The 25,490-nt window shown below is 43.2% G+C and overlaps 1 protein-coding gene across 3 annotated transcripts in view; it reads right to left on the bottom strand.

The window, feature by feature from the left end:
- Positions 1–92: 92 nt before the first annotated feature.
- The window catches only part of LOC109899394 (late secretory pathway protein AVL9 homolog), a 30,568-nt gene continuing 5,170 nt past the window's right edge, over positions 93–25,490 (bottom strand). For 2 of the 3 annotated variants that reach the window (XM_020494607.2, XM_020494605.2), the window contains exons 3-16: positions 17,226–17,314; positions 16,321–16,392; positions 15,376–15,465; positions 15,136–15,202; positions 14,578–14,618; positions 14,306–14,344; positions 13,983–14,052; positions 13,304–13,842; positions 11,520–11,654; positions 10,923–11,142; positions 10,622–10,739; positions 10,372–10,425; positions 2,160–2,248; positions 93–1,937 (exon numbers count right to left, since the gene is read on the bottom strand). In XM_020494607.2, the coding sequence (XP_020350196.1) occupies positions 1,807–1,937; positions 2,160–2,248; positions 10,372–10,425; positions 10,622–10,739; positions 10,923–11,142; positions 11,520–11,654; positions 13,304–13,842; positions 13,983–14,052; positions 14,306–14,344; positions 14,578–14,618; positions 15,136–15,202; positions 15,376–15,465; positions 16,321–16,392; positions 17,226–17,314 (1,754 nt within the window). In that variant the 3' untranslated portion in view covers positions 93–1,806. Of the gene's footprint in view, positions 1,938–2,159; positions 2,249–8,799; positions 9,852–10,371; positions 10,426–10,621; positions 10,740–10,922; positions 11,143–11,519; positions 11,655–13,303; positions 13,843–13,982; positions 14,053–14,305; positions 14,345–14,577; positions 14,619–15,135; positions 15,203–15,375; positions 15,466–16,320; positions 16,393–17,225; positions 17,315–25,490 lie in introns of those variants that run through there. The other variant, XM_031836116.1, reaches the window with a different exon arrangement.

Here is a 25,490-nt window from a genome sequence, read left to right as displayed (position 1 = left end):
TTAGGTACAGAAGCAGTAAAGATGAGGCTGATTTCCAGCTGTTAAGTACAGAAGCTGAGAAAGTAGATTTGTCTTTTAAGGAAAGACCAGACTTTGTTTTTCATATTTAATGCAGCATAAATTAACTTCACAATTTAGAATATTTTCAAAACACAATGTCAGGTGAAAAAAATTATTACATAATGTGATTTTCAGAGTTCAACAAATGAAGCAAAGACTTTAGTTTAAAAGTCAAGACAGGAGATGATGGTTCAGACAGCCGGCAAAGATGTTATTACAGTTTAAAAACTGGACCTGGGCCCATGTCTAAACGTCTGAGTATGAGTGCTGATTTAGGATCAGTTTGGCCTTTTCGATTGTAATTGATAAGGTTATATGGGATCCTAGATCAGCACTCTTACTCCAACCTTTAGTGGATACAGTCCCAGATCTCAAAGATCATGCCTACCAACGATAAATATATATATACACACTTATTTTCTAAATGTTAACCTAATCCAACAACTTCAATACAAACAGTTGGGGGGGGGGAAGTACTATAATCATCTCAAAGTAATAAGTATAGGCTAAGCGAGTACATAGAAATATAATCTTTCCTATGTTTTGGTAGTGCACTTTCTAGGGAATAGGTTTAAAGAGCCTTAGTCAAAAGTAGTGACCTATATAGGGAATAGGGTGCCATTTCAGATGCACGGTAGAGATTGGTTCCAGTCGAGACAGAGGGAAAACACTTATGTACAAGTCCAACAAACTATATACAACTAATAAATGAGTTATCCCATACTCCAACCATCTTTATAAAAGTTATTACATGTATAGTGCGGACATGAGGAAAAAGATAAGCAGTTCTCTTAACCTGAAGGAATGACAAACAGTATATGTTCCAAATGGCACCCTCTTCTCTTTATAGTGCACTACTATAGACCAGGGACCGGTCAAAAGTAGTGCACTATGGTAAGGGTTCCATTTGGGACACGCACATAGGTTGTCTGTCCTGTCCAGTAAACCGAGAATAACTTGCTCATTTACTGTAACACAGCTTCCAGCCAGCAATGCACTGGTTTCACACTGTCAGTACAGAATACAGTTTGGATAAAACACAAAAGGTCTTCCACCACACAGAAAAACACACTGAAATCTAAAGCTCTGAGCATATTTCTGTCGGTCTGTTTAGCACAAGTGGCTATTCCTCTCGTCTGTCCTCCATGCTGGAGCAGTTGTAACCTGGGGATGGAGGGGAGAGGGTACTGCAGACCAGGGTTATGTCCTAAATGGCATCTATTCCTAGTGCACTACTTATCACCAGTACCTTATGGGCCCTGGTCAAAAGTTGTGAACTACATAGGGAATCATTTACAAACAAAGACCTGGATCCCTCTGCTGTATTGTGGTATCCCATCAGAGGCCTGAAACAAATCCTTCATAAAATAAAACCTTTCCCCAAACACGCAAAAAAATCAACCTATCCTGCCCACCTGACCCCGGTTCCTTCTGTAACTAGCTGGTTCTGAAAGGAAAAGGGAGAGGAGGAGTGTGTCACGTCGCATCCTGTCTCCTCGCCGCCTCAACTGTATTGGAGGTCACTGTCCAAGATCCCTCCCCTCTGACCTTCTCCAATAGGGTTTGAGAAGGAGCTCAGGAGAAAGGATGCGAGGAATCAAGGAAAGATGAATTGAGCGACACTCTGGGAAGGACCGTTGGAGGGAGTTAGGTTAGGGTATCCTCAGCTCCTAGGCTTAACTCATGTTGGCTAAAGCCTGTGACAGAGGCTAAGGCTAGGTTAGGAGGCAGGCAGCAGGTAGGTGGTCAAGGCTCGGTAGGTGACTGAGGCTCAGGGGAGGCTGCGGGAGTGGCTAAAATAGCAGGCTGGGCCAACGTAGAGAACCAGGACGACATGGCTGACTTAGCACTGGTTAACACTCCACCCACCGACTGACCTGGAGGATGGAGACAGGAGGGATTGTGGATAAGATGTACAGTACAGAACTGTATATCTTAGAAATTAATTGATGAAAACAAAGCCATCCGGGAGTGAATGTTAGCAGTACTCTGTGTTGACTATTTTTGAAGGCCAGTTTCCTGGACTACAAATCCTTCACAGGTGGCTTAATTTGAGTCTGGGGAAAAGGTTGGTTAGAGAGACTGACTGTCGGTCTCACCTACTGCCTTCCCGGTCTGCACGACACTTCGACTGGTGGTGATCACAGCTGCTCCAATTTTCTTCCCCCGTTCGCTGTTCTGCACCGAGCTGAAATTCAGCGAGAGAAAAGAAAAAAAGGGCTATTCAGTCACGACCAACCATGTTGCACCCAGAAAGAAACCCTGGGTAGCAGTGACATGTTTCTACAACCTGTTGTAGTACTGCATAACTCTGCAGATGGAGAGAGAGTTACTGTCACCGGTGGTCGAATCTAAGTATCCAAACCAAGCCAACCTGAGACTAGAGCAGCCAGAGAGTGTCCGCTTGTTGTCCCGGGTACATTTCACAACATACACACAAATAAATCCAGCCTGGCTGTCTCTTTTTAAAATCACCCAGATGTCAACACACACATTACAGTCCCAAGAGGGTCAGTAGTCCTGGTCAAATGATTGGATAGATATAAGCATTCTCTTCTTACTAACCTCGGTGACAAGAGGATAGATAGCATTACTGCAATACCTAGCTTCACCTTGCCTTCTGATTGGCTAGGTAGAAGGTTTTCGCTATATTGCTTAGACCTATCCAATCCTCTCAGATCTAGGGACTAGGGGTCTATGTGGAACTCAGCTGTGGTATCCCGTGACTCTGGCATCAACATCAGTGCCCTTTGTGAGCCCCTCCCAACCTGGCACCTCTTATGGTTGGCACTAGCACCAAGGGACTCCTACACTACATACTGTACAGGATACTGTCAGTCACAGTACACTACGTACAGGATACAGTCACAGTACACTACATACAGGATACAGTACGCTATGTACAGGATACAGTCACAGTACACTACGTACAGTTACAGTACACTATGTACAGGATACAGTCACAGTACACTAAGTACAGGATACAGTACACTACGTACAGTTACAGTACACTATGTACAGGATACAGTCACAGTACACTATGTACAGGATACAGTCACAGTACACTACGTACAGGATACAGTCACAGTACACTACGTACAGGATACAGTCACAGTACACTACGTACAGGATACAGTCACAGTACACTATGTACAGGATACAGTCACAGTACACTACGTACAGGATACAGTCACAGTACAGGATACAGTCACAGTACACTATGTACAGGATACAGTCACAGTACACTACGTACAGGATACAGTCACAGTACACTATGTACAGGATACAGTCACAGTACAGGATACAGTCACAGTACACTTACGTACAGGATACAGTCACAGTACACTTACGTACAGGATACAGTCACAGTACACTTACGTACAGGATACAGTCACAGTACACTTACGTACAGGATACAGTCACAGTACACTTACGTACAGGATACAGTCACAGTACACTTACGTACAGGATACAGTCACAGTACACTTACGTACAGGATACAGTCACAGTACACTTACGTACAGGATACAGTCACAGTACACTTACGTACAGGATACAGTCACAGTACACTTACGTACAGGATACAGTCACAGTACACTTACGTACAGGATACAGTCACAGTACACTTACGTACAGGATACAGTCACAGTACACTTACGTACAGGATACAGTCACAGTACACTTACGTACAGGATACAGTCACAGTACACTACGTACAGGATACAGTCACAGTACACTTACGTACAGGATACAGTCACAGTACACTTACGTACAGGATACAGTCACAGTACACTTACGTACAGGATACAGTCACAGTACACTTACGTACAGGATACAGTCACAGTACACTTACGTACAGGATACAGTCACAGTACACTTACGTACAGGATACAGTCACAGTACACTTACGTACAGGATACAGTCACAGTACACTACGTACAGGATACAGTCACAGTACACTACGTACAGGATACAGTCACAGTACAGCTGAAGAGAATGGACTTATGTACTGTAGCCTTGTTCACACTGCAGGCCTTAATGCTCAAATCAGTTTGGTTTTTCAAATCCGTTTTGGAATACAAGTGACCAATGTTCCCTCTAAGCTGTATGCGTGCGCGGCCACGCAGAACAAATGCTCCTGACGAACAGCTGTTGTGCTGACGTTGCTTCCAGAGGCAATTTGGCACTCGGTAGTGAGTGTTGCAACCGAGGACCACTTAACAATAACATCACTTACAGTTGACCGGGGCAGCTCTAGCAGGGCAGACATTTGACTTACTGACTTGTTGGAAAGGTGGCATCCTATGTCGGTGCCACGTTGAAAGTCACTGAGCTCTTCAGTAAAGCCATTCTACTGCCAATGTTTGTCTATGGAGATTGCATGGCTGTGTGCACGATTTTATACACCTGTCAGTAACGGGTGTGGCTGAAATAGCAGAATCCACTAACTTGAAGGGGTGTCCACATACACTATATAAACAAAAGTATCTGTGTGTGTACGGTGTGGGTATGTGAGAGCATGTGCTTGTGTAGTCCACCATGTAGGGAACAGGATGGCATTTGGGAGACACCCTCCATCTCTGTCCCAGTCTCTGCAGCACCACAGACTGTGAACGTCAGTGACAAACCACAGCCTTGTTGCTGTTGCACACGGGACAGGACACCAGACCCCATTTACCTCTCTCATAGCCTCCAGTGATGGTTGCTAGGAGCCTGGGCGACAGAGTGACACCAATCCAGTGTCCTAGCTCGGACACCGGCCCGACCACACAGACAGGCCCAACCTTCACTGCCTGACCCAAATAAACAGCCATGTAGGTCCAGCCCATCCCGCTCACAATAAAACAGATCCCCCTTTATGTCCCAAATGGCACCCTATTCCCTACATAGCCCTATGGTCCCTGGTCAAAAGTACTGCACTGTAGAGGGAATAGGGTGCCATTTGAAATGCAACCGTCTGTTGGCACGGCAACGGTCGGCAGCCAGCCATGGACTCCGCTCTGCTTGCTGCAGGGCCGGCACAAAGTCATGCAGTCACGTGGCTTTGTTTTCAAAAACACATCTCTGTCTCTTTATGAGTGGAGCGCTCGTTGTTGGCAACAAGAGATAACAGATGAATAGGAGAGCTGTGATGAACCTAACAGTATAATACAGACGCAATATTCACCACTCTCTCTCACCAGGACGTCAAGCAGATTTGTTTTCTCGTTTTCAGAGAGAGAGTGTAAAATAGAGAGGGGTATGAGGAAAGAAGCCAGCTAGGACCTGGTTAGGACAAAGACTGGTCATTGTGTGAGGTGAAACTGAGTGACAGGAGCAAGAGGAAAGAAAACTCAGTTTCTCCCGCTCTTTGTTGACCACCATTCTAGCCTACCCAAAGACCTGAATACAAAGCCCTTACACCCCTACCACCCCCCTAGACTCCATGTTTATTGATGCAGGGAGAGAGGAAAGAGGGAAAGAGAGAAAGAGAGTTCCACTGTCATTGAGTGATGAGGGAAACAAGGAAGCTTGCTGACTGGTGGACGGACGGGATCTGACTGGGGGGCCCGGATGACTGACGGCTCCACTGACCAATTAGGGCACACGAAAATTCAGTATGGGACGAGATGTTTCGAAACAGAATGAAATGGGATGGTACTACCTGGATTTGGTCCAATAAGAACGGTTTAAAAAAAAATTGGTACGTTTTGCCCTACTGAACAGTACCCTCGGTTTTATTTTGTCCATCTGTCAGTGACGAGAGGGAAGCCTCACACAAATGTCATTAAACACCTGACTCTTTCACATAAGACAGTCACAGTGGGAGGGAAGTAGAGTCACACACACACACACACACACACACACACACAGATCGTGAGACATGCTGAATACCACAGTGTTCCTGTGTAGAAAGGAACCCAGGCTGCTCTTATACAAAGTGAATGAAGCAGGAAATGAGTTTCATTTATTCCTTAAGAGCTTACATGGCCAACTGCCAAATTCCCTGTCCGACGGGTGAGTCCCATATTCCCTACATAGCGCACGCCTAGGGGCCTGGTTAAAAGTAGTGCACTTTATAGGGAATATGGAGCCATTTGGGATGCAGTTTCTGACTCTACATCCAGCCTGCTATATCCAGAGATTACCATGCAGGGGGTGTAACACCCATACTCCCCTTCAGCACCTTGACTGCATGCCAAATGGCACGCTATTCCCTACATAGTGCCCTACTTTTGAGTCCTATGGAAAATTCACCGTACAAAAGGCATGCTTTTCCATTCCTTTGGAAAGTTGCCTATATATGCAACCGCTTCATTGTGTGAGTTACACTATCAAATCAAACTTTATTTGTCACATGCGTCGAATACAACAGGTGTAGACTGTGAAATGCATATACAGATAGATAAACCTGTTGCATTTTATTCCGTGGCAGGCATTTTAAGTGAGCTGATACTCATCGCCACGAAGCTTCTGTAACGTACATCAAATATAAGAGAGTTTGCCACTCTCTCTCCACCGCTCAGAGGAGTTAAGGAGGATTTTCAACAGCGCCCCAGTCTGTTTGTTTGTTTGCCATTACGTCAGAGTTCACAGGGGTCGTGCATGTCGCTGAATAGCGAAGGGGAAAGAGAGAGAACCCATATAGTACCACCAAGCAGATCTCCCCATGTTCTCACCATAAAGCTATCAATAGAGAAGTTACAGATGAAGACAACACGTAGCCTGTGTCCCAAATGGCATCCTATTCCTTATGTGCACTATTTAGGGAGTAGGGTGCCATTTGGGAGGAGTATGGAATGTAACCTTAGAGGCAGGGTTGGAGATAAGGACCTGGGACAGTCAGCATACGACGGGATCACATTTCCTCTGCACTTTCTGTAACGTAACCCCCCCCCCCCCAAAGACAGCCAGCAAGGGTTTTTGAGAATGAACCTCTCATCATTAATGTAGAGAGTTAAATAAGAGACCTGGTGTCTTTCTTTATTACCATCACAAGCAGGGAACAGCAATTAGTAGCTTAGTACTCTATGAAATAGTGTGACTGCAGTGCAACATAGCAACTAGTGCCTTCAGAAAGTTTTCATACCCCTTGACTTACACATTTTGTTGTGTTACAGCCTGAATTCAAAATGGATTACATTCATTTTTTTCTTATCAATCTACACACAATACCCCATAACGACAAATTGAAAAGATGTTTTTAGAAAATGTTGATAAATGTATTTCAAATTAAATACAGAAATATCACATTTACATAAATATTCACACCGGAGTCAATACTTTGTGAAAGCATCTTTTGCAGCGATTACAGCTGTGAGTCTTTCTGGCTTTCTAAGAGCTTTGAACACCTGCATTGTGCCACATTTGCCCATTATTATTTTCAAAATTCTTCAAGCTCTGTCAAGTTGGTTGTTAATCATTACTAGACAACCATTTTCAGGTCTTGCCGTAGAGTTTCAAGTAGATTTAAGTAAAAAGTGTAACTCGACCACTCAGCAACATTCACTGTCTTCTTGGTAAGCATCTCCAGTGTAGATTTGGCCTTGTGTTTAAGGTTATTGTCCTGCTGAAAGGTGAATTCATTTCCCAGTGTCTGGTGGAAAGCAAACTGAACCAGGTTTTCCTCTAGGATTTTGCCTGTGCTTAGTTCCATTCCATCTATTTTTTTATTCTGCAAAAAACTCACCAGTCTTTAACGATTACAAGCATACCCATAACATGATGCAGCCACCACTATGCTTGAATATATGGAGAGTGGTACTTGGTAATGTGTTGTATTGGATTTGCCACAAACATACGGAAAGTATTCAGACCTCTTTACTTTTTCCACATTTTCTTACGTTACAGCCTAATTCTAATTTTTTTTATTTTTTATTCCCTCAATCTACACACAATACCCTATAATGACACAGCAAAAACTGTTTTTTAGAAAGTTAAGCAAATTAATAAAAAACTGAAATATCACATAAGCATTCAGACCCTTTACTCAGTACCCTTTAATTCAGAGACTTGTCCCAAAGCCACTCCTACATGGTCTTGGCGGTGTTTCCTCCGACACATTGGTGTGGCTGGTTTCCGGGGTAAGCGAGCAGCGTGTCAAGAAGCAGTGCGGCTTGGTAGGGTCGTGTTCCGGAAAACACATGGCTTTGCCTCTTCCGAGTCTGTATGGGAGTTGCAGCGATGGGGCAAGACTAACTACCAATTGGATATCACAAAATTGGGGAGAAAAAAAGGGGTAAAAACTACAACAAAGAAATTTAAAAATACATTTAAAAAGTGAATTGCCAAACTTTTGGCAGTATTGCTTTAGTGCCTTGTTGCAAACAGGATACCTGTTTTTGAATATTTTTTATTCTGTACATGCTTCCTTCTTTTGACTCTGTCAATTAGATTAGTATTGTTCAGTAACTACAATATTGTTGATCGATCCTCAGTTTTAATGGCTGTGATAGGAGAAAGCTGTTTTAAAGTCACCACTTGTCTCATGGTGAAATTCCTGAGCGGTTTCCTTCCTCTCCGGTAACTGAGTTAGGAAGGACGTCTGTATCTTTGTAGTGACTGGGTGTATTGATACACCATTCAAAGTGTAATGAATAACTTCACCATGCTCAAAAGGATATTCAATGCCTGCTTTTTAAAAATGTTTTATAATCTACACAATAGGTGCCCTTCATTCTTAAATGCACTGCTCGACTGAGGGACCTTACAGATAATTGTATGTGTGGGATACAGAGATTAATAATATTATGTTAAAACACTATTATTGCACACAGGGTGAGTCCGTGCAACTTATTACGTGACTTTTTAAGCACATTTTTACTCCTGAACTTATTTAGGCCATAATAAAGGTGCAGATGACATTTCAGCTTTTTATTAACTTGTTAAAATGTCAAAAAACGTCATTCCACATTGATATTATGGGGTATTGTGTGTAGGCCAGTGCCAAACAAATCTACATTCAATCCATTTCAAATTCAGGCTGTAACACAACAAAATTTGGAAAAATTCAAGGGGTGTGAAAACTTTGAGGGCAAGAGGTTATATAATTATAGTAATTACATAATTACAGACAATGACTAAGGAGATTAGAATATGGCGGAAGGGAGGGCGATATGCACATCCTAAACTTGAGACTACCGGTGCTGGGCAAAAAAAATATTCATACAGATTGAGTAGAAATGTTGTGTATTTGGGTGCAGGGAAAAAAAAATAACTGGGAAGCAGCAATATTCCATGTTGGGGCCTCTCATTCCTTTATTCCAGTTTAGACTATGGCCAATACATGAGGAATGACCCCATAGTGTCATCTTGGAGCCTTCCAACTTGGTTTGGGATTCATTTCCCCACTTTGCTCAGAATAGAAGTTATACCAAGATGGTATTTTGAGTCTATTAACCTCAAAACAGGAAAAAATATAACATTTCACTGCAGATGTTCTGCTGTACACTGAGGGTAAACAGATTCAAAGTTACCTATAACATTGGTTGTCATCCATTTACCCTGATTTCTACCTGTTGGTCCTCAATAACACAACTTGACTCGAACTCTCCCCTCAAAGACTTGACATTGATTTACATGTCTTGGCAAAAAATAGATTCTCTATCACATAACTGACTTGAAAATAACAATAACAATGGGAGATTCTCATTTAGGCAAAAGTCTGTCCTCTCCTCGACTCCTTCCGTCATCCTCTCCTCTGTGACCCGTAAACAGATAAGTGGTTGAGTGTCAATTCGTTAGTCGGTGAACCGAAGAGTATGCTTCCCTCCTCGATGACCTACTTCGGCCAAGGATACAAGAGCCTCCTCCTGGCAGCAAGAGCAGGAGTGTTTTGTTAATGAGCCACGCCCTCTTTGAATCAACGGTTGGTGCGCACGTTTAAAAACGATAGGATACTTTTCCTTTTATCTATAAAATATATTGCACAACTAACTTTATTTGTTGTTGTTTTTTTAACACTTGACACATTTATTTTGGGATTCCACCCCTCTAAACATTTGCCCAATGGGGGAAGGAGAGTCATTTCACACAAGCGCATTTTTGTTCATGATTACCTTCGACCTTTCCCAAAAGGAGGCAGGACGGAGGAGAGAGGACGCAGGAGTTGAGCAAAACCAATTGTAAGTCTCCCTATATGCTGACCTACAGACTAAATTCCACCTGGCACAGAAACCCTTCTAAATTCACCACTGGGGGGCAGTCATCTATGTTTTCGTGGTACTGTCATTTAACTGATTTAGAGTAAATACACATTAGATATAGCCTATATTACAGATGCTTTATGTATACGGGTATTCAATAAATTTCAATGATTAATTAAGTACTCACTGTGAGAATCTTAATTTCAGATCAGCAGCACTGTACTGCCCTTGGAACGGATGGCTGAGAAAGAAGAAATAACACAAGTCATTTTACATCAGAAGTACATTTTTTGTAAATAATTCATTGAGAAAGTGTAGCAACATCATTTGGCATATCCAACCACCCTCCCATCCCGCCAACCCCCTATATAGTGCACTACCTTTGATCCTTACGGGCCCTGGTCAAAAGTAGTGCAGGGAATAGGGTGCCATCTTACCCTGGGGTGATCTTGGCCATGGCTGGGTGTTTGTTGCTGAACCACACTCTGTAGTTGTGTGTGATCCTCCAGGCTGAGATGAAGGGCGTGCCCCAGTCCGCTAGCAACTTGTCATTGTCTGGACACAGACACAGAGGAGCATTTAGCTGTTGAAATCGTCTGAGACAAATGACTAGAAGTAGTATAGTCAAGTTCAGCGATGCGAGCAGGAAGTGATCCCACATGGAATTAGTAGTAGGACTAGAGGAAGGTGTTTTCATTCATGAGAAAAGAAACACATCCCTGGCAATAAGTGTCCTACCTTCTTGTAAGGTAGAGGACAGGAGAGAATGGACGTAAAGTCCAAACTGGGCCCTAATCCATTCGTCCCCTCCCTCCCAGCCTGTCCCATCCAGAAAGATGTCCTCGCGATTCTCCGTGACGTGTTTGACCAGGTAGTCGGCGAAACGCAGGTCAGCCGTGGTCAGGCCCAGCAGCTTCCTCAACTCTGGGTCCCCGATCTGGATCTTAGCCTCCTCCACCTAGTAGGATGGACGGACACACACACACACACACACACACACACAGACAGTCACACGCACAGACCCACACACACAGCAGACAAAGCACTCAGTAACTCAAGATATCTGGGAAAAAGAGGCCAAATCTGATAGGCAGCATACACGTGGGATTCATTATGAAAACAGCATAGAACTACAAAAAATTGAGAATGACAAGATCACTATCTGTAATCTAGAATCAGAGAGAACCGTTTAAAAACAGACCAATGTTCTCCTAAGCTCTCCACTAATTCTCCTCTAAGAGTCAGTACACACTTGAGATCACTGCACCTATGGGAGAGAGGAGAGGATAGGTTGAGAGATGGAGAGGGGAGGGAGGGAGGGAGAGCAGGACTCACGTCAACGATAGCGTCACTCAGGTGCCTCTGCTGACGGAAGAGAATGTTGGTTGCCCCAGCGACAAAGCCGCGCACCGTCACGTCTGACAGCAGGTGGTGCTGCTGCAAGGCCATGTAGGGCAGGCACAGGTAACCCTGGCAACCACAGGCATAGAGGTTAGAGTGTGTGGTTATCCTTCGTCTTGATCCGAGGCTGTATGTATCAAGCGTCTCAGAGTAGGAGTGCTGATCTAGGATCAGGTCCTCTCGGTCTATGTAATCTTATTCATTGTGATTGAGAAGGAAAACTATCTATGTCTCTGGTGAGTGGTACTTTTTTTGTTTTTAATCTTATGTTAAGTTGACGCTGGACAATAAAGTTTTTGAATTTGTACCTTGGTGAAGATAGTGATTAGGATCTCTTTTAGTTCTCATTTGGACTAATCTTCCAAGAGTCCTTAAGCATTAAAATACAATTTATAATACGATCATATTTTCCACATTTAACACTGTTACAAACAGACATAATACACTAACATATTGATCAGATAAATACTCTGTACCATAGTCCAGCACAACTTTCTTATGTATTATATTTAAATGGTTTTAAAGTATTGTTTAAATCTATATATTGAAAGGTTTCTGGTTTGCTCAGTTAAACTATTCAATTTCTTTATTGCTCTAAATTGAAATGTTATTTTGCCTATTTCTCTTTTCTGCCTGGATAACACATAGATGGTGGACAATCTATTCCTAGTATTTACAGAATGTTTGTCTCTTGCCAACTGAATACCGTTGTGAATAGAGTTTGGCTGTTTTAAATGTATATTATGAAATAAAATAAGCATGTTTGTTTCAATTATCTTGTTGATTGATGACCAACCAAGAGCATTGTGCATGACTACAACAGAAGAACCATACCTCCAAAACAATGCTTGCTGCTTTGTTCTTTGCAATCTGCAGCCTCCTAATTTCACTTGCTGATGCACTTCCCCAGACCACCGAACAGTAGTTCACCTGACTCTCAATTAATGCTTGTGTTATTTGCTGAAGAATCTTTCCTGCTAAATATTTAGCTATCCTTCTGATCAGGCATGTTGTTTTAATATATATATATTTTTTTACATAGATGAGTTATTTGAGATGACCATGATAAGCAGTTGTGTAACTGCACCCCTAGTAGTTTGATTTCTGCCACTACCTCAATTTCTGCCACTACCTCCCCCATTCTTAATGGAATCCCATGCAGTGTTGGCCTTTTCCTAGTGGAACAGTCCAACATAACTTGGTTAGAGGCTGGTCTATCATAGTGTTGCCGCTCCACACATGAACCTGGAGGCAGTGGTTCGATCCCCTCGTTCCACCACTCCCTTTCTGTGTTTTATTCCTCTCATCCATCTCCCCATCTCATACTCTCATCCATCTCCCCATCTCATCCATCTCATACTCTCATCCATCTCATCCATCTCCCCATCTCATACTCTCATCCATCTCCCCATCTCATACTCTCATCCATCTCTCCATCTCATACTCTCATCCATCTCCCCATCTCATACTCTCATCCATCTCCCCATCTCATACTCTCATCCATCTCCCCATCTCATAACCTCATCCATCTCCCCATCTCATACTCTCATACATCTCCCCATCTCATATCATCCATCTCATATTCTCATCCATCTCCCCATCTCATCCATCTCCCCATCTCATATTTTCATCCATCTCCCCATCTCATCCATCACCCCACCTCATATTCTCATCCATCAATCAATATAAAGTCAAAATACCCTAGAAAAAAAACATACCTTGGTGAAGATGGCAAGTGGCAGTCCGTACTGGTCCTCCTCCAGGCCTGACACTAGGCCCTGAGTGACAGCCACCTGCCCCCCTTGCCCTGCTGACTGGCCCTGGGGCTGAACTGTGATAGGGACACCTGGCTCTGGGTCAAACGTTTCTGGGTGCTCCACGCCCAAACCTAAACCCCCTGTCTCAGAGTCTTTTGGAATGTCCTCCAGCACGCTAGGGTCCAGTGTCTCCCAGTCGCTCTCTGACGAGTCTGGGGAGGTACGGGAGGGGGGCTTGAGGTTTGTGCTTGCCACAGCTGGGGTGGAGGTGTCTGAGGGGGAGGCTGTCCGCTGCGAGGCCTCCGTGGAGGTGGTGGTAGTCTGGTTTTCACCGAAACCCTCCTCCCCTACCAGCTCCAGGGTAGCATTGGTGATGTCAGTGACAGAGACAGAGACAAACTCCTCAGCCCCCGACACACACTCCAGCAGGCTGATGTCGTCTGAGACACTGCTCTTGGGCTGGTAGTGGGACGAGTCGGCCAGGCCGTGTTCTATCATGCCTAGAGGAATGAACACACAAGATGATGTTTGACCTTTGACCTTTGAACCCCCACGAACAAACACTCCAGAGGAAAAAACTAAGGGGGCATGAGTAGAATATGTAGAATCATAATGATAGGACCACTATGCTGGTGCTCACCTGGGAACAGTGACAGTACAGTCATCAGAGCCTCTACCAGTCTGTTGACTGGAGATATGTAGAACAGCACCTGGAATAGGAAACACACACAGAGAGACACACAAACAGTAAGGCCATGTATTCTGACTACAAACTCCTAGAGGGAGTTATGCGGGCAATGTCTTGTGGTATGATGACGATTACTGACGCGGTGCTATCTTGCTATGAAGTCACCGTGTGGGGTGTCATTTATGATATGCTGTCATGTTGTTGTTGATGACTCACATGCCCAGAGTAATTCCCCATTGTGATGATAGATGGATAGATTTAATTGAAATCCTCACCTTCTTCTCCAGCAGAATCAGTTTGAAGAGAATAAGAACCTAAGTGGGTGAATGAGAGAAGACGCATGTCAACAGCACCACAACGACTAACCACAATCTGGGCAGGGTACACTCTATTCCTTTATGGGGCACTACTTTTGACCAGGGTACATAGGGCTCAGTTTAAGGCACTCTGGTCAAAAGTAGTGCACCACATAGGGAACAGAATGCCATTTAGTACGCACTCTAGATGTTTACAAGCCATTTGATGGCCTCAAAACGCATGAATTTACCTTGTGTCGAAAGTGCAGTATTAAATCTCTTGGTGACATACCTGTCGGGAGAAAATGTGTACATCAAGAACGTGACATTTGCATGAAGGAGGAAATTTATCATACGTGTGAATTGACGTCCCAAATGGCACCCTATATAGTGTTTTATTTTACCAGAGCTCTATGGGCCCTGGTCAAAAGTAGTGCACTATATAGGGAATAGGGCGCCATTTGGAACACACACCACATGTTTTGGGGCATTACTCAATGTCACACAAAAAAGAAGACCGAAGACATCCTTAAATAGGACAGTCCTCTTTCTGTAAGCTGATCTGAACACCATAACAAGTGACACAATGACACACCTGACTGACAGATTTCTATGGCTAATCTAGGACAGACACCACAGACAGGATCATTCAACAGCAGCCATTTTAGTGAGAGCAGATTGCGAGTGAGAGACTGACATGCTCCACAGCCCTGGTCTGTGTCCCCAAAATGGCAGCCTAAATAGGGAATAAGGTGTAATTTGCAATGCACCTAGTGTTGGAGCCAGATAGAATAGCAGGACAATTTTACCCAGGAACACTTGTGATCCCTCCAGAGCCGTTCCTCTCAGAGAACCGTTCATGTGTTCATACAACTCCTACAGATGGAGGGAGAGAGGAGACAGAAAAAGAGAGACAGAAAGAGAGACAGTCAGAGGGAGCGAGAGAGAGAGAAAGGTTCTAAGTTCAATGTTTCATAAACACAAAAGGTCACAAATCAAAGAAGAAAGTGATTGAAGCCTTTGTGATTCAAAACTCTGAAAACACTCACTTTCAATATGGATATCTGTGAGAAGTCTTTCTCCTCAAAGTAGGCGTGTGTGATGAGCTGTAGTTTAGCTTGGAGAAGACCGTACAGAGGCTGAGGAGGAGAGAAACACTCATCAGTGAGTGAGTGAGGGCAGTCAGCCCAGCCTAGTGTCTGGTGATTAACACCTGTCAGTTTGTTTATGTGAGGAAGCGAACCAACTTCTCTTAGTCCTGACCAGAAATAGCCAGCAAGCCCCCCGGCCCGCCACAAGGAGTCGCTAGAGCGCAATGAGCCAAGTAAAGCCAAGTGGGGATTTACAGTATACACACTATAAACACAGTTTTGGTGACAAGATTAATAAAAAAAACTAAATTCTAATGACTTATCCTGGAAAAGGATTTAAAACGGCCTACACAGTTTTATGATTCTGGTGTTTCCTTCCCCATACCAGCTCTCATTACCCAAGGAAGCGTGCCCCTTCCTGCCTTGTCAGCTGTTCCGTAACTGAATTATGGGAGCTGTCCACTGACCCCCAGAGGTCACAGGCTGCATCCCAAATGGCATTCTATTCCCTATGTAGTGTATTATTATTATAAAATAAAAAAATAAAATAGGGAATAGGATGCCATTTGGGACAAAGTCAGAGTGCTCCAGGAGACCTTTTCCCAGAGAGATCCCCCAGCCCCAACTCCAACCCCAAGTCTCAAACCGCCAACACACGTCATCAGACAAACAGGTGTATCCTGGGGATACTGACAAGGTAAAAATCTGTCGTTCTGCCCCTGAACAAGGCAGTTAACCCACTGTTCCCCAGTAGGCCATCATTGTAAATAAGAATTTGTTCTTAACTGACTTGCCTAGTTAAATATATTAAAACAGGACCACGAGGCAGACACTCCCATCTCCCCCTGCTTCTAGACCTCTTCCTTCCTCTCTCACAACCTTGTCACATGTTAGCCGACTCACCACTCGACTGAGGACACACACGCTCTTCTGGACCGTCTCCCTGGTGACGTCAGCCAGTCGGACCTTCAGGGACTGAAAAGGAAAAACAACCAACGTTTTGAGGCATACACCTAATGGCACGTCAGCAAACAGTCAGCAAACAGTCAGCAAACAGTCAGCAAACAGTCAGCAAACAGTCAGCAAACAGTCAGCAAACAGTCAGCAAACAGTCAGCAAACAGTCAGCAAACAGTCAGCAAACAGTCAGCAAACAGTCAGCAAACAGTCAGCAAACAGTCAGCAAACAGTCAGCAAACAGTCAGCAAACAGTCAGCAAACAGTCAGCAAACAGTCAGCAAACAGTCAGCAAACAGTCAGCAAACAGTCAGCAAACAGTCAGCAAACAGTCAGCAAACAGTCAGCAAACAGTCCGCAAACAGTCCGCAAACAGTCCGCAAACAGTCCGCAAACAGTCCGCAAACAGTCCGCAAACAGTCCGCAAACAGTCCGCAAACAGTCCGCAAACAGTCCGCAAACAGTCCGCAAACAGTCCGCAAACAGTCCGCAAACAGTCCGCAAACAGTCCGCAAACAGTCCGCAAACAGTCCGCAAACAGTCCGCAAACAGTCCGCAAACAGTCCGCAAACAGTCCGCAAACAGTCCGCAAACAGTCCGCAAACAGTCCGCAAACAGTCCGCAAACAGTCCGCAAACAGTCCGCAAACAGTCCGCAAACAGTCCGCAAACAGTCCGCAAACAGTCCGCAAACAGTCCGCAAACAGTCCGCAAACAGTCCGCAAACAGTCCGCAAACATAACCACAGAGAGAGCAAAGAAGAGACACTACTCTGCTTTATTTTGTGTAAAGCAGCAGAAGACACGAGTAGTTGTGTCTCTTGAATATTAAAGTGCCATGAGGGGGAACCAACCTTAGCCTCTATTTGGCGATAGCAGGAGACTCCATACACACACTTCATATCTGCTCCACTGAAAGGAGGGAGGTGAAAGTACACGGTGTCTGCAAAACAAAACATCAACAGCTATTTAGTGGATATTTCCAAGAAGGATCTTCTTGCAATGAATGATGTGTGGTTGTTGTTCCTACAAACCTTAGGCTAGTTAATTACACTGACTGTAGGTCGCTCTGGATAAAAGCATCTGGCCAAAGTTGATTAAATGTAAACATTTAATTACATATAACATCTCTGGACCGTTACTGTTCTCTCTATTTAATTAGGCTGATTGTTAGTTGGCCAATCAAGCATGCAACAATCATTCAAATTACACAGTAGACTGAACATCTGTTGTTGTGGCATTAAAATATAACTGAACTAACTATCTGTGACTTCAATAAACCGATAAGAGATTCCAAGCATTTGACAGTTATTACAGTTACATAAAGCTAATAAGAGCATCAAGAGGACAACATAAAAAGGAGGAAATGGTCATCCCTTGTCTAATGTGGATTGTATGTGGATACAAGGAGCAATGGAAATTCATTCGATTTGATGAGAAAAGATCGGGTCGCCACTGGACGAACGGCCATGATGATGAGGGAGTGGTTTTCGAATGTTGTAAGGCTGACTCCCATAGCTACAGGAACACAGCAGCAACCAACAACCCATCACATCTCTACAAGGCCAGTGAGTGACTAAGCAGGCAGGGCCAGGCAGGCAGGCAGGATGGGCCAAGCAGGCAGGCAGGATGGGCCAAGCAGTCAGGATGGGCCAAGCAGTCAGGATGGGCCAAGCAGTCAGGATGGGCCACAGCTGTACTGCCTTGTGCATTTCCCTCCCCAGTAGCACTAAGCTCAGCTCTGCTCTACTCCCATGAACTCTGCCATCACATGCACGAGTCTGTCTCGTGTTGTTGATGCTGTTGCTTTTATAGCCTGACTGCACTGCAGCAGAATCACTCAGTAATAAAATCTACTGCGTCACAGAGGGTTTATTTGCATCCTTCAAGCAAGCAGCAACTGAACAAACATACACACTGGGCCTATAGTGTGAAATAGCTGAGGACTGAAAAATATTGGGAGTGTAATTAGGCTAATACTCAGTCTCAATCTCTAGAATGAGATTCTAATTCTATGGCTATAACAAACTTCTTATTGGGGGCTTAACTTCCTGATTTAGCCTCGGTATCAATTCTCCTCATTAGCAAATGCGACAGAATGAGATTTGCATTTGAGGGGTGCTTTGATGTGGATGTCTTTTGTGTATGTGTTCGAACATGGGAAGCGTTCTGCCAAAACAATACACAGTTACAGTCACTCACCCTTCCAGATAACTTTCCTCAGCGTACACATCACTGACAAACTGAAATGGTCCACCCACACAGACAGGGTGGTGAAGAAGGCGCAATAGCGCCTCTACAACCTCAGGCGGCTGAAGAAATTTGGCTTGTCACCTAAAACCCTCAAACTTTTACAGATGCACAATTGAGAGCATCCTGTCGGGCTGTATCACCGCCTGGTACACGGCAACTGTATCACCGCCCACAACCGCAGGCTACATTATACAGGCTACATTTGCTAAGGAATTATGCCATTGGTGCTGTGCAAATCAAAAGTCCGGGATGATTTGTTGCAATTGTGTAGGGCTATATTTTTGCAGTTAAGAAAAAGGCAATAAAATAACTGGGAGTAAGCCCCAAACGGCACCCTATTCTCTATGTAGTGCACTACTTTTGACCATGGAGCAATAGAAACCAGAGAGCTCTCACTCGCCTTAGCACCATATCCATGTCCCCTCCCCAGTCCCTACACCAATCATTGATCCCTCTATTGACAGAGCCACTCTCGTGACAGACAGGTGTCATCTAGGCTCTCTAGTGCCACGAAAGCACAGGTGGAGGTGTAGGACCCACACAACTACCCCCACAGAGAGGTCTCTCTCTCCCTAACTGCAGTTCTGAGGGGAGGGGGAGTGAGGCTCTAAGATACCCCACACCAAGGATGCATCCCAAATGGCACCTATACCCTATATAGTGCACTACTTTTACCCAGGTCCCAGAGAGCGAGAGAGAGAGAGGGTGGTGCGGTTTGCACAACGCATCACCGGGGGAAAACTACCTGCCCCCCAGGACACCTACAGCACCCAATGTCACAGGAAGGCCAAAAAGATCATCAAGGACAACAACCACCTGAGCCACTGCCTGTTCACCCCGCTACCATCCAGAAGGCGAGGTCAGTACAGGTGCATCAAAGCTGGGACCAAGAGACTGAAAAACAGCTTCTATCTCAAGGCCATCAGACTGTTAAACAGCCATCACTAGCACAGAGAGGCTGCTGCCCACATACAGACTTGAAATCATTGGCCACTTTAATAAATGGAACACTTGCCACTTTTATAATGCCACTTTAAAAATGTTTACATATCTTGCATTACTCATCTCATATTCATATACTGTATTCTATACTATCTATTGCATCTTAGCCTATGCGCTCAGATGTTGCCCATCCATATATTTATATATTCTTATTCCATTCCTTTACATAGATGTGTGTATTAGGTATTGTTAGATAATACTTGTTAGATATTGCTGCACTGTCGGAACTAGAAGCACAAGCATTTCGCTACACTCGCAATAACGTCTGCTAATCATGTGTATGTGACCAATAAATTTGATTTGAACTTTAAACCCTAACTAGGTCTTGTATCTGGAAGTAGCTTAAAGTTTTTTCTCCAATCATCAGGTGTGCACCTTGTGGCAAAATGGGTTTGACTTTAGATAGCTGATCTGTTGGGCTAGTTAGGGACTGTCAATAAATTACACAATGTAAATGGGACAATATTTGAATGTTGCACACCTTTTAGTTGTCTCATTATATGCTTTCAATATTTGTAGATTAATTTCTACAATTAAAAGTTGCTTTGAGGTTTTAAAGTCATTGACATTTAAAAAATATATTGTCCCATGTACATTGTGTAATTTACTGATGGTTCCCAACTAGCCTCATAGGGATATTGAATGTCAAACCAAATTTGCTGTTTATATTAATTAAGAACCACATTCCTGTAAAGATTAGAGAGGATCTCATGTCAAATACTGTTGAAGCAATATGGCTACAGGTTAATCTGCCCCACCTAAAGCCCATTCTGGTGGGAAGCTGCTACAGACCACCACGTGCTAACAGTCAGTATCTGGGTAACATGAGTGAAATTCTTGATAATGTATGTGATATCAACAGAGGTATATTTTCTGGGTGATTTAAATATTGACTGGCTTTCATCAAGCTGCCCACTCAAGAAAAAGCTTAAATCTGTAACCTGTGCCTGCAACTTGGTTCATGGTTATCAGTCAAACTACCAGGGTAGTTACAAACAACACAGGAATGAAATCATCAACATGTATTGATCACATCTTTACTAATGCTGCAGAAATGTTCTTTAAAGCAGTATCCAGATCCATCGGATGTAGTGATCACAATATATTAGCCATATCTACGAAAACCAAAGTTCCAAAGGCTGGGCCTAATATAATGTACAGTGGGGCAAAAAAGTATTTAGTCAGCCACCAATTGTGCAAGTTCTCCCACTTAAAAAGATGAGAGAGGCCTGTAATTTTCATCATAGGTACACTTCAACTATGAAAGACAAAATTAGAAGAAAAAAAATCCAGAAAATGTATTTGCAAATTATGGTGGAAAATAAGTATTTGGTCAATAACAAAAGTTTCTCAATACTTTGTTATATACCCTTTATTGGCAATGACAGAGGTCAAACGTTTTCTGTAAGTATTCACAAGGTTTTCACACACTGTTGCTGGTATTTTGGCCCATTCCTCCATGCAGATCTCCCCTAGAGCAGGGATGTTTTGGGGCTGTTGCTGGGCAACACGGACTTTCAACTCCCTCCAAAGATTTTCTATGGGGTTGAGATCTGGAGACTAGCTAGGCCACTCCAGGACCTTGAAATGCTTCTTACGAAGCCACTCCTTCGTTGCCCGGGCGGTGTGTTTGGGATCATTGTCATGCTGAAAGACCCAGCCACGTTTCATCTTCAATGCCCTTGCTGATGGAAGGAGGTTTTCACTCAAAATCTCACAATACATGGCCCCATTCATTCTTTCCTTTACACGGATCAGTCGTCCTGGGCCCTTTGCAGAAAAACAGCCCCAAAGCATAATGTTTCCACCCCCATGCTTCACAGTAGGTAGGGTGTTCTTTGGATGCAACTCAGCATTCCTTTGTCCCTCCAAACACGACGAGTTCAGATGAAACCAAAATAGAACTTTTTGGTAAAAACTCACCATATGACATTCTCCCAATCTTCTTCTGGATCATCCAAATGCTCTCTAGCAAACTTCAGACGGGCCTGGACATGTACTGGCTTAAGCAGGGGGACACATCTGGCACTGCAGGATTTGAGTCCCTGGCGGCGTAGTGTGTTACTGATGGTAGGCTTTGTTACTTTGGTCCCAGCTCTCTGCAGGTCATTCATTAGGTCCCCCCGTGTGGTTCTGGGATTTTTGCTCACCGTTCTTGTGATCTTTTTGACCCCACGGGGTGAGATCTTGCGTGGAGCCCCAGATCGAGGGAGATTATCAGTGGTCTTGTATGTCTTCCATTTCCTAATAATTGCTCCCACAGTTGATTTCTTCAAACCAAGCTGCTTACCTATTGCAGATTCAGTCTTCCCAGCCTGGTGCAGGTCTACAATTTTGTTTCTGGTGTCCTTTGACAGCTCTTTGGTCTTGGCCATAGTGGAGTTTGGAGTGTGACTGTTTGAGGTTGTGGACAGGTGTCTTTTATACTGATAAAAAGTTCAAACAGGTGCCATTAATACAGGCAACGAGTGGAGGACAGAGGAGCCTCTTAAAGAAGTTACAGGTCTGTGAGAGCCAGAAATCTTGCTTGTTTGTAGGTGACCAAATACTTATTTTCCACCATAATTTGCAAATAAATTCATTAAAAAATCCTACAATGTGATTTTCTGGATTTTTTTTCTCATTTTGTCTGTCATAGTTGAAGTGTACCTATGATGAAAATTACAGGCCTCTCATCTTTTTAAGTGGGAGAACTTGCACAATTGGTGGCTGACTAAATACTTTTTTGCCCCACTGTATAAGAGGTCATAGGAATCACCACAAAAGTTATTGTATGTTATTGATGTAAATAATATATTTTGGTCTGTGGTGTGTAATGAGGAGCAAACAGACACTGCACTTGACACATTTAGGAAATTGCTTAAACCAGTTACTAATAAGCATGCACCCTTTAAGAAAATGACAAAAAAAAAAAAACTTAAATCCCCATGGATTGATGAGGAATTGAAAAAAATGATGGTTGAGAAGGATGAGGCAAAAGGAATGGAAAATAAGTCTGGCTGCACAATCGATTGGCAAACATATTGCAAATTGAGAAATCATGTGACTAAACTGAATAAAAAGAAGAAGAAGAAACAACTCTATGAAACCAAGATAAATGAAATAAAGAATGATAAAAAAAGCTTTAATAAATGAAATTCTGGGAAAAAAGGAAAACTCAGCTCCATCATTCATTAAAACAGATGGCTCATTAAATCACAAAACCAACTGATATTGCCAACCACTAATGATTTTTTTAATTGGCAAGATTAGCCAATTTAGGCATAACATGCCAGCAACAAATAATGACACTACACATCCAAGCATAACTGACCAAATTATGAAAGACAAGCATTGTCATTTTAAATTCCGTGAAGTTAGTGTGGAATAGGTGAAAAAAATATTGTTGTCTTGATAACAATGACAAGCCACCGGGGTTTGACAACTTGGATGAAAAATGACTGAGGATAACAGCGGATGATATTGCCACTCCTATTTGCCACATCTTCAATTTAAGCCTATTAGAAAAGCGTGTGCCCTCATGCTTGGAGGGAAGCAAAAGTCATTCCGCTACCTAAGAATGTTAAAGCCCCCTTTATTGGCTAAAATAGCCTACCAATTCAGCCTTTTACCAACCCATAGTAAACTTTTGGGAAAAAATGTTTTGACAAGATACAAATGCTATTTTACAGTAAAACAAATTGACAAACTTTCAGCATGCTTATAGAAAATGACATTCAACAAGCACAACACTTACACAACCGACTGATGATTGGATGAGAATTGATGATATTGAACATAAAAAGATTTTGGGGGCCGATTTGTTAGACTTCAGTGCGGCCTTTGACATTATCGATCATAGTCTGCTGCTGGCAAAACTTGTGTTATGGCTTTACACCCCCTGCTATATTGTGGATAAAGAGTTACCTGTCTAACAGAACACAGATGGTGTTCTTTAATGGAAGCCTCTCCAACATAATCCAGATAGAATCAGGAATTCCCCAAGGCAATAGTCTAGGCCCTTTACATTTTTCAATCTTTACTAATGAATTGCCACTGGCTTTGAGGAAAGCCAGAATGCCTATGTATGCGGATGACTCAACACTATACATGTCAGCTACTACAGCGACTGAAATGACTGCAACACTTAACAAAGAGTTGCAGTTAGTTTCAGAGTGGGTCGCAAGGAATAAGTTAGTCCTAAATATTTCTAAAACTAAAAGCATTGTATTTGGGACACATCATTCACTAAACCTCAACTAAATCTTGTAAATAACGTGGAAATTGAGCAAGTTGAGGTGACTAAACTGCTTGGAGTTACCCTGGATTGTAAACTGTCATGGTCAAAACATATTGATACAATAGTAGCTAAGATGGGGAGAAGTATGTCCATGATAAGAATCTGCTCTACCTTTGTTGACAGCACTGTCAACAAGGCAGGTCCTACAGGCCCTAGATTTGTCACACCTGGGCTACTGTCCAGTCGTGTGGTCAGGTGCCACAAAAAAAATGACTTATGGAAATTGCAATTGGTTCAGAACAGGGCAGCACGGCTGGCCCTTGGATGTACACATAGAGTTAATATTAATAATATGCATGTCAATCTCTCCTGGCTCAAAGTGGAGCAGAGATCGACCTCATCACTGCTTGTATTTATGAGAGGTATTGACATGTTGAATGCACTGAGCTGTCTGTTTGAACAACTGGCACACAGCTCAGACACCCATGCATACCCCACAAGACATGTCACAAGAGGTCCCTTCACAGTCCCCAAGTCCAGAACAGACAATGGAAGGCGCACAGTACTAAATAGAGCCATGACTACTATTCCACATCAAGTAACTCAAGCAAGCAGTAAAAATGTATTTTAAAAAACAGATTAAAAAAACAAACACCTTTTGGAACAGCGGGGACTGTGAAGCAACACAAACATAGGCACAGACAAATGCATACACACATGATAGCATACGCACTACACACACGTACACATGGGTTTTGTACTGTATATATGTGGTAGTGGTGGAGTAGTGGCCTGAGGGCACATGGTCTGTGAATGTATTATAATGTTTTTAAAATTGAATAAACTGCCTTCATTTTGCTGGATCCCAGGAAGAGGAGGATCCATAATAAATACAAATACAATAAAAATTGACCATGGGCATTAAGATCGGGTACTGGGCAGCTGTGCTCCGAATTGATGATTACTTGGGTTCTGTCAACTGTGAGCAAGTGGCCAGGATTGAAATAAACGGAAAAGTGTTACGGTACCCTTCATTCTGTGACATACAATTACTTTCTAATTATCTCACAAATCTCAGTTTTAGACAAGTGACTTTATGACCAAAATGATCCTATTTACACTTTGTAGTCAATTTTGGCACTAGAATAACTGTTTCTGACTCATATCGATGCCAAATAGGACGTTTTCGAAAGGAGAAGTTGCTTTAATGGTTCAGTTGTACTTCAATATTGTTCACTACCTCTCTTTCAGAGGGGTTGGGTTCAATGCGGAAGACACATTGCAGTTGTACAACTGACTACAACACAATAAGCTAGGCAGGACAGCAGACCAAAGGTAAATCGCATCACATGATGAGTGCTAACTAACGAGTCGGGCCTGTTGGCCTCAGTGATATTACGAACAGAAGGAGGCTTTGACAAGATGGAGGGCCTCAGGGCAACACTACCAAACAGAGCACAGCAGAGCAACACGATCAGTCATCCACTGCACCACAGCTAGGCTATATAACTAGCTTAAACTATCATTTCCAGCCTTCCTGCTGATTCTGCATTCTAACATGAGCAGTAGCCTTTTAAGGCCGAAGCCAAACATGATGACAAAGATATGTAGTCTATTTTTCCACTGAGGTAATGGTGACTCATCA

Source organism: Oncorhynchus kisutch, linkage group LG11 (genome assembly GCF_002021735.2).
Source record: "Oncorhynchus kisutch isolate 150728-3 linkage group LG11, Okis_V2, whole genome shotgun sequence".
Lineage (NCBI taxonomy): Eukaryota > Metazoa > Chordata > Actinopteri > Salmoniformes > Salmonidae > Oncorhynchus > Oncorhynchus kisutch.
Note: the sequence above shows the minus strand (reverse complement) of the source record. Positions and strands in the feature narration are given on the sequence as shown.